This window comes from Chenopodium quinoa, unplaced genomic scaffold, assembly GCF_001683475.1.
Source record: "Chenopodium quinoa cultivar QQ74 unplaced genomic scaffold, ASM168347v1, whole genome shotgun sequence".
NCBI lineage: Eukaryota > Viridiplantae > Streptophyta > Magnoliopsida > Caryophyllales > Amaranthaceae > Chenopodium > Chenopodium quinoa.
Genome location: NW_018743920.1, coordinates 5,903,147 through 5,912,530, shown reverse-complemented (window position 1 = coordinate 5,912,530; position 9,384 = coordinate 5,903,147). Strand labels below are relative to the sequence as shown.

Sequence of the window (9,384 nt, the reverse complement as noted above, 5' to 3'; positions counted from 1 at the left end):
CTTCATAATGAGGTTAATAGTTACCCACTCTCCCCCTAATGTAACTATTACCCCCAAAATGAGGATATTAGTTTCTTTTTCTTCACCTCATACCACATCATCACTACATAATTTTCCTTACGATCACACCATCACTATCTCCTCCTTCTCTATTTTCATATTCATTTTACTTAGTTTGACTTTTATTACCCTAATAATACATCTTTCCAAATTCAAGCATGCCTGAGGAAATTTTCTCTCTAACTTTACTTTATTTTTTTAATAATTTATTATGATTACATTTTATGCACGACTTTTCTAGGGCTTTGAACTTGTATATCTGTCAAAAGCTTAAGAATGATCCTCTTTGGTCCCAACTTGAGGTTCATTATTTGCTTTATACCGTACCATTTTTTTATTTTATTTTTTTAAATTTACCTTGTACGACTATTTCATATGAAAAACTACGTACTCCGTATATATTGAGTTCTTTCATTTTGTATCATGTCAGGTTATTCTTTCTGATGCTACTGTTCCTGGTGAAGGAGAGCAGAAAATCACTTCTTTTATACGCACCAAGCGTAGCTTGCCAGGATATGATCCCAACACAAGGCATTGCCTATATGGACTGGTACGATATATATATATATATATATATATATACATGCACTAATGTAATATTCATTTCCTCCATTCTCCTCTACGATTCAATGATTTGGTTTTGCTTAAACTATTTCAGGATGCAGACTTGATAATGCTTGCATTGGCTACTCATGAATTGCATTTTTCAATTTTAAGGGAGGTAATATATTTTCCTCAATTTTTTATTTCTCACTTTGTGGACAATTACTTATATATGAGATAAAAGTGTATAATACATACCACTGGAACACGTAGCAATGCAAAAATGTTGAGCAGAAAACTAAATTGATAGATATTTCACACATAGTGATTATTTTATATATGATTCAATGCTACACGTTGTAGAATGCTAATTCTTTTTATTATGTTGATGTTTTATTAATTGTGTTATGTTATAGGATGTGCTTACAATGCAAGAACAGGCCCCTATTTCTGAATCAACTCTGATTACAAGTATTCAGAATGCTAAACTGCATTATTCCTTGGCTAAATCAAGCGGGGATAGGCCAAAACCTTTCTTTGACAGTGGTGATAAAATGCTATCTTCGCTTATTCAACCTCAGCACTATCAAGTATGTAACAATGTTTTTTTAACCTTAAAATAGTCGTCACAAATACTTAATTTATTTCAGTTAAACCTCACCATTACATGTTCTCCAGTTTCTGCACATTTGGATTTTGAGGGAATATTTGGAGCTCGACATGCAGATAGATGATCCACCAGAAAATTTTGTTTATGACATAGAGCGAGTTATTGATGACTTCGTGTTCTTATGTTTCTTTGTTGGGAATGACTTCTTGCCTCACATGCCCACCTTGGATATACATGAGGTTAGCATTACACACAATAAAGAAAACAGATTTTTACTTGTCAGCTAATAAGTGATTGTTGATTTTTCTTCCTTCTTAAATGACAGAATGCTATAGTCTTGCTCATGGATATTCAGGAAGTAACACGAAACTGGAATCACTTTAGAAAATAACTCAAGTTCAGATATTCAGGAAGTAAGTCATGTCGTCCTATATGTCATTGACTGGTGGCTGTTGATAATTATTTTTAATTGGAATGCCTGAAGTTGATTAGAATGTTGAATACGTTCGTTATTGCTTGCTTAACAATGTGTTCAAGTAGATTTGTTACTAAATTTTTGACTTAATTGATGACTTATATGTTACAAAATACGAAGGAGCTGAATGAGAGACTGAAGAATCGCATTCGTAAAAAGTCTGATTTATTCAGACATGGCAAATTAGGAACAGATAAGGTAACACTTGCAATTTTTACCACAATTTGAGTTTTCATGTTGATCTGATTGGTATTTTGTTGCTAATAATAGTCAGCTTCACAAATGTTCAGGTGAAACTAGGTTCATTGGGTTGGAAGCTGAGATATTACAAACATAAATTCAATGTTGAAGACTCCAATGGAATGGAAAATGTCAGAAAGGAAATAGTAAGTGATATTTTGATGTTATTGTTCAATAATGTAAATGTATTGCTTAATGAGGTAGAACATCATTTGGCTTGTTGGCTTGCAGGTTCACAAGTATACAGAAGGACTATGTTGGGTCTTGCTCTACTATTATTCTGGTATACCGTCTTGGAATTGGTAATGCAACACACCACCACTGGAAAATACCTACTGTATAAATTTTTTCTGATTTGGTGAAAGATCCTGCCTATTGTTATTTTTATCAAAACTCATCTACTACTTAATACCCCAAGTGCATTACTATAGGTATTATCCAAAGTATTATGGACCTTTTGCTTCGGATCTAAAGGGTTTAGCCAGTGTTAAAGTAAGATTTCAAAAGGGTTCTCCATTTAAGCCATTTGACCAGTTAATGGCTGTGCTTCCACCAAAAAGGTTATTGTTGACTGTTGCTTGATCTAGTCCTTAATTCAAGATTAGAATGAGCATCAAATATAATTTCGGATGTAATGATGACTAATGATTTTTGCAGTGCACATGCACTTCCAACTGTTTATCAAGAATTGATGACAGATAGCTGCTCTAGTATCATTAAGTTTTATCCTATTGGTAAAAATCATCAAACTTGACTGATTTTACTATATATGTAGTTTATTGTGGATTCACTGACTTCTATTCCATTTTAATGATTTAGATTTTGAAGTTGATGTGGATGGTAAAAGATTTTTGTGGCAGGTATTCAATGCTTCTTCCTATTTTCCCATCTTCCCTACTTTCTTAATGCATTGATGGACCTTTTTATATGTTAAAGGAGTATATGTCCGTCGGAAAGTTGTCTAATCTGCAAATGTGGCTTTTTATGTTTGTGTGGGAAAGGGGATTTGTAAGCTTCCTTTCATAGATGAGGAAAAACTCTTGAACGCCACCAAACAAGCGGAGCAGAAAGTAATGGTAAGTTTTTAAATTTACTGGTGCAATTTGGAAGGATTCCCTGCTTTCATGATGATAAAAAGTAAACTACATTATGCAGGACAGTGAAGCTGCAAGAAATGTTCAGTCAACTAACAAGTCATTCACAAGGGATTCAAATAGGTTTTGATTTCTACTACTACTAATACTCTTTTGTCATATACTAAGCATATATTAGTGCTTAATCTACATGCCCAAAGCTAAAGTTATTCTTGTTCTTTTGCTTAGTTTCAAAAGGGACTTGGGGTGTTATCTGCAGCAGCAAACAACAATTGAAGACGATATCATGTTAGTTGAAAGAAAGAGGGTGTATTGCATATACACAACATCTAGCTCTTCAATTATTAGTAATGTGCAATAAATTCTTAGTTGAAGTTTCTTCATGTCATCAGGTGCTTTAATTTTGAGTTGCCTGCTGAACGCTTTCACATACCTCGCCTGCTTGAAGGCATCCAGCTTCCCATTAAGGTACTCATTTCATGGATGTCTCCTAAAATTTTTCTCAACTTCAAACCGATTCCTAACTATTAGTGAATATGACAGAAAATATTTGAGAATGACATCAAGAAGACAGTTCCTTGGCATGAACATAATGGCAGGCCCCCAATCACTAGGTATGGATGTATGTTAAATTAGCATTTCATCATTATTTCTTTGTTACTTGAGTTGGAAGAGAATTAATAACAACAATTTCCGTAGACGTAATGAAAGGTACAATAAGACTGCAGCTGTCGATGCTGGGACTACAATTAAAACTGCTGGTCCAGGTCGTGGCTTTGAAAGTGCAGGTAGAGGAAAGGGAACCGGCTCAAAGTCATACTTACCTCATAATGGCAATCTGAAGTATGTGCGTCGATCTGACAACATACATTCTACATCAACATTCCCTCGAAATGTCAACAGGAGCTTTGAAAATTTGAGAATACAGAATAGTCACAGAAATAGATCAACATACGATGGAACATGTAATACCAGCACACACAATAGCTTCTGGCGTTCAAGTAATGAAAATGCCTCTTGGAGACCAGTATCACAGACAAGGCCTAGTTTCTCTTCCCAAGGTGGTGAGGGATCATCAATGCAGTTTAGGCCTTGTTATGCAAATACCCCTCATCAGTTCATGGGTAGAGGAAGGGGCCAATCTGGGCCTCAAACATACAACCGTTATTCTTCAGAACTTCCTGGTTCTAGGAAGGATTGTAATCGTTGGTAGTTATCAGCTGGACACTATTTGGAAGAAGAGAAGGTAATTTTTGTGGATTGAGATTATTTGTTTCCTTGTTACATCTAGCACGCCTATTATTTTTTGGTGCTAGAGTTTATGTTCGGATAGGTTACAAAACTTATTGATGTTTGGATGTATGTAGTGCTAGACTGCTCCTATTTGCCTTTTATCTCTCAAGTCTAATTAAGTTCAACATTTCAGATAAAAACAGAGGATTAAAATTTGGAAGTAGATCAAATTGCTCATTTTTGTCATGTATTTTGTTACAGTCCTGATAGTACCTAAAGATGTCATATAGTGCCAATTTTTATGGCTATAATTGTCTAATTGAATGCCATATTCAGCCTTCCTAAGAAAAAGTTTGTAGTATCTACACTGATTTTAAATTACATTGACAGTTTTTTTTTTAAAGAACATCATGACAGTTTTCTCAATAGAATTTATACATGCTGCTGTTGCAGCATCTCAAATTCTACCCCATATTGGCTCGAAAAGGAGCGAAATTATGTATGTAACTTGGTTGATGGGTTATACAAGTAGACAAAAATTAGGATAAAGAATTTAGATTATTCCACATTATTAAGTTTCATTTGCAATGTTTGGTCTACTTTATTACAACTCGAGAATACATCCACATACAAACCGTGGAAATGAAGAATATATTGAGCTCACTACTTGCTAAGTTACGTTGGCCACGTAACTTGAAACTATATGCTAGTAATGCTACCATAATCTAAAGACTATTATCAAAATTAGGCTACGTTATGATAAACGAGGATCGAAGATTATTGTTGCATGATATAAATAGTTTAACCTCTAATTAACTAAGGTTGGGCCATCTGATCTGCTGGAGTGGCATTACCTCCTGTTTGATCGCTATATTCAGAGGCAGTAGGTGCATCACTTGTTTCTGTAGGTGTACTTGTATCTGTACCTGTGGGTGTGGATGCACCATCAGTTGATGTACCGGCATCGGATGCAGCTGCACCTGCACCTGTGGCTTCGCCATAGTATTCGGAGCAATGTTGCTTGACAAGGAATTCAAAAAAGGGATTTTCAAAGTGTACGACAGACTTGCAAGCATCATCAATTTGAGCAAGGAAAGAACAGCAAGGTTGAGACAAGGTTATCTGATGGCTTTGGAATGAGTTACCCAAGTCTTGTAGGCAACTTTGTTTACCCTCGCTTTCGAAGGATGTAAAACATTTTTGCTGCTCTCCCCCAAATTCAGGTAATTGGAACCCAAACGCCTTTTGCCCACCCGCGCCTCCGCCCCCTTCCTCGCCTTCCCCTAATACTAGTACATTATTCTTCCCTAGTATGCTTAAGCAGCTCGGGATAATAAATAACATTTTCATTTTCTTTCCTTTTTTTTTTTTGGGTGTTTTTTTTTTGTTTCCTTATTTCTACTTGTTGTTTGAGAGTATCGGAGAAGAGTAATATATATTTGATATCTTGAGGAGTATGTCTTTAACATTATTCAGTTATCATACCCTATATTTATGCTAATGGCAAAGTAATTGACACTTTCTCCCTTACATGTAGTTTATTTCAAGGCTTAAGTTTCTCTAATTTTCTCCACCATGCATTTTAGAATTAGCTATTAATTTATATATATTTTCTCTCCTTTACCCTCAACATTGATTTCTCATTTTCTTCCACCTTCACTCTTTTCCCCGTTTTTTCTATATTCCTCGTCATTCTCTTTAACTGTAGCATGCTATTATTAACAAAATTGTACGGAACATTATTCTCCCCAAATAGCTAGTTTTATATAATATTTCATCCATTAGTTTTTAACTAGACAATTAGTTGCAAAACCTATTATATATGCACGTCAAATCACTTGATAACAATTTAAAGATTTTTTTTCTCTTCTACAATATAATGTTGTGCACTTGTGCATGACTGTAGTGCATGTACAATAACATATTAACAGTAAGATAGGTTAGTAACTTAGTATGGATGATTGGATGGTGTATATACATCACTATTTGTCATCATATGCAATAATAGGAAATTCTCAACAGTGACCTTTAACTTTTGCTACTCACCAATGGTCACCTCCCTTTTTTTTATTATATAAAATAACCTTAGTTAAAAACTTAAAAAATTCATCTCACTCATAACCTTATTTCATTAAATATTAACTATGGGTAGATTTCTATTTAAAAAAAAAAAAGAAAAATTAAAAAAAAATTAACCCCAACCACCAAAAACAAACTAGCCACCACATGCCCAGCCACCATATCCCTTCCGGCGACACTACCCCAGGTTCCATCGATCGCCGCCGACACTACCCAGACTCCCCGACCGCCGGTGACACTACGCTAACTCCACCTCGACCACCGCCAAACCCGATTCTCACCCGAACCGACCTTAACCTCACAACTCTCTTTCCTCTGAACTTCAATTCTCGCCACTTCGTCGTGAGGTTTCGATTCTGGGCGGGGATGAGGGTGGAGGTGGTGGTTTTTTTTTTTTTTTATAGTTTTTTTTTAGAGCTGATCAAGTATGCCCGGTCCGGCATGTTTATTATTTTTTTTTTTGGATGGGTTTGGGAATGCGTTTTTATGTATATTTAGTTGATTTTTAGCCCCCCGGCCTGGAAAATGGGCATAATTTTTAAGCTCCGGCCCAGCCCGCCCAATGATCACCTTTAGTTTTTTTTTTCAAAGTTAACCATAGTTAGTTTTTTCAAATAAATAACACTCATTAATGTTATATGTGAGATAAATTTCTTAATTAGGATCATCTTGTATAATAAAAAAAAGGAGGTGATCATTGGTGCGTAGTAGAAGATGGGGATCACGGTTGAGAATTTCTCTACAATACTTAGAAAACATTATCAATGATAACCAAACGCAAACTAAATCCACAATAATAACAACCAACCAATTCAAAATAAACTTGTAATCATATTGTTAGACCAATGAAGTATAGTTCTCAAATTAATGTAGTTAGCTTGTAATTGTATATTTAAATATATATGAAGAAAAAACAAAACCCTTATTTTCAACTTATACCTCGTATCGGCAAGATAATTTTTATTTTTTTACGGATCAACCTTTTTGGTAATGGTAGAAAAATCAAAAGGATAACTTCAACTTATACATAGTTTTTTTTATGTGACAAGAACTTATACATAAATAGTCGGTTTATCATTTTTTAAATAGGTAATTAGTCGCATATGATGACTTTCGATCGCTATCAATATAACGGTGATTGATGATAGGTTATGCTAATGCATTCCTCAATTATCTATATTTAACCAATTTTATGTATGGATGTAATATAACAGGGTCAATGTAAGCTAAACGCGTCCATGGTATTGGAGAATGTGACTGATTATGAGGATATATACATTTAAAATAATGTTGAGCATCATACTGTATATTAAAATGAATAGTAGTTGCTTAATGGTCGTTGATGCTAATCAGTGATCGTATCTTGACCATGTTAATCAAATGATTTTTCTGTCATGTAATGAGTTTCATATCTTCAATTTATTTATAACAAATAAGCGATTCTCCTTATTTGATATATATAGGACATCAAGTTTAAGTGAGATCTCAATTAAATTTATGCTGAATTCTTAACACGTAAAAAGTAAGTAATTAGTATATAAAAGTATGCGAAACCTACACATAGGCCTAATGATACAAGTAAATAATTGAGCATGTCACGAGTAGAGAGTATTGTGCATTGTGAGTATGTACTCAAGAGGCAATATGGAGTATGTGTATAGGTAGATCAGTGAGTAGTTTGGGATTGCTCTTTGTAGTGTATTACTGTATTCCTAATATCATATCCGATCCATGGTCTTAGCATTACACTTTACAAATACTCTTGTACTACGTATTATATGCAATGTTACTACAACGGAGTAGTTGCCAAAATTAAACGATCGAATGCATGATTGATAACTTGATAAGCATATGAGCATCAATAATAAGTCAAATGAAAAGTTGGAGGATTCACACTGTCCTGCTGGTCAAAAATTGCTGTTAAGCAGCTTGACAATTGACTTTACATCATTTGCGTGCTATATATTAGTAGTAACCATTATAAAAGTAGGTCGAATTCAAAGGAACATACAAGAGTACATATACCAAAAGCAAGTAAGGAACTATGATTGCGCTAATCTAGCTGCATTCTTTTGTCTGCAATATGTCAGAGAAGATTGGGGAAATAGCTAAATACTGTAGGAGGTTTCTTTGGTGATAAACTGATAATCATCCGATCCTTATTAAAACAGCGCTAGTAAATCTATAGATAGATAATATGGGCGGGCAGACTGCAAGAGGGTCATATTTCATATGGAAATGCTTAATTTTATTTCTTTGCTAAAAGTGGAAAGTTCACATAATTAAGTTTCTTCCCCTGTTAAGCAATCATGCCAATTAAATCTTTTGAAGGTTTAAATATATATATGAAAACTTAAAACTTTACTCCGTAAAATATACCACCTTCGTTTCACATTATGTGCAACAATTGAGTATTTTTGTGAAATGTAAAATATTCATTTTTTGCACAAAATGTGAAACGAATGTACTAATATATAGATATTGCTCTAATTAAGCGGGTTGAAAATTGGATTATCGGAATGATATCATTCATATCAACAAAGCTTCATAACTATAGTACAATTAAAATAAATAGATAAATAAATAAATAAAAAGAGAAAAGAATACAAGCAATGGATTATAAAAATTTTAATTTGCTTGTGGTATTACAGTAAAGAGTCGAGTAGTTAATTGTGTATGCAGCCGTAAATTGTTTATAACATATGAAATTTGGTTGGTAAAAAAAAAACATATGAAATTCATTAATATTCTACATATAGAATTATAGATCAAGTATGTTTAGAAAGCGTACATTAATAGATAGAAGTGTATGAAAAAATGATACTTGTATTAATACAGTAAAAGAAAAAGATTAAGCTTGTTAATATTACAAAAGAAATACATCATCAACCTCTCAAACCCAAAAGTTGAGCTGGTACGACGTAGTATATAATTTCAAATTTTCAACCTAGCTAGAACTCAGTATTATACTATGTAATCTGATTGTATAACACTAGAGCAAAAAAGCTAGAAATAAAAACCGAAAAATCAATTCAAACAAGTTACATACA

At 33.8% G+C, this 9,384-nt stretch overlaps 1 protein-coding gene across 1 annotated transcript; it reads left to right on the top strand.

Annotated features, from left to right (window-relative positions):
- The first annotated feature begins 232 nt into the window (after positions 1–232).
- On the top strand, positions 233–5,258 carry LOC110688566 (5'-3' exoribonuclease 3-like). The gene is made up of 18 exons (XM_021865335.1): positions 233–362; positions 491–610; positions 719–781; positions 1,020–1,193; positions 1,282–1,452; positions 1,539–1,571; positions 1,794–1,886; positions 1,979–2,074; positions 2,160–2,230; positions 2,360–2,488; positions 2,586–2,662; positions 2,748–2,788; positions 2,930–3,004; positions 3,084–3,145; positions 3,415–3,490; positions 3,566–3,636; positions 3,689–4,227; positions 5,134–5,258. Exons 1-18 carry the CDS (start codon positions 285–287, stop codon positions 5,256–5,258), a joined length of 2,094 nt encoding a protein of 697 aa, XP_021721027.1. The 5' UTR covers positions 233–284.
- Positions 5,259–9,384: the final 4,126 nt, after the last annotated feature.

Excerpts from the sequence above, each read along its gene's own strand:
- LOC110688566 (XM_021865335.1), top strand. The coding sequence starts at position 285 with ATGCACGACTTTTCTAGGGCTTTGAACTTGTATATCTGTCAAAAGCTT. Across the intron at positions 2,231-2,359 it reads GGTATACCGTCTTGGAATTG|GTATTATCCAAAGTATTATG; the intron begins GTAATGCAACAC and ends GCATTACTATAG. Across the intron at positions 2,789-2,929 it reads GTAAAAGATTTTTGTGGCAG|GGGATTTGTAAGCTTCCTTT; the intron begins GTATTCAATGCT and ends TGTGTGGGAAAG.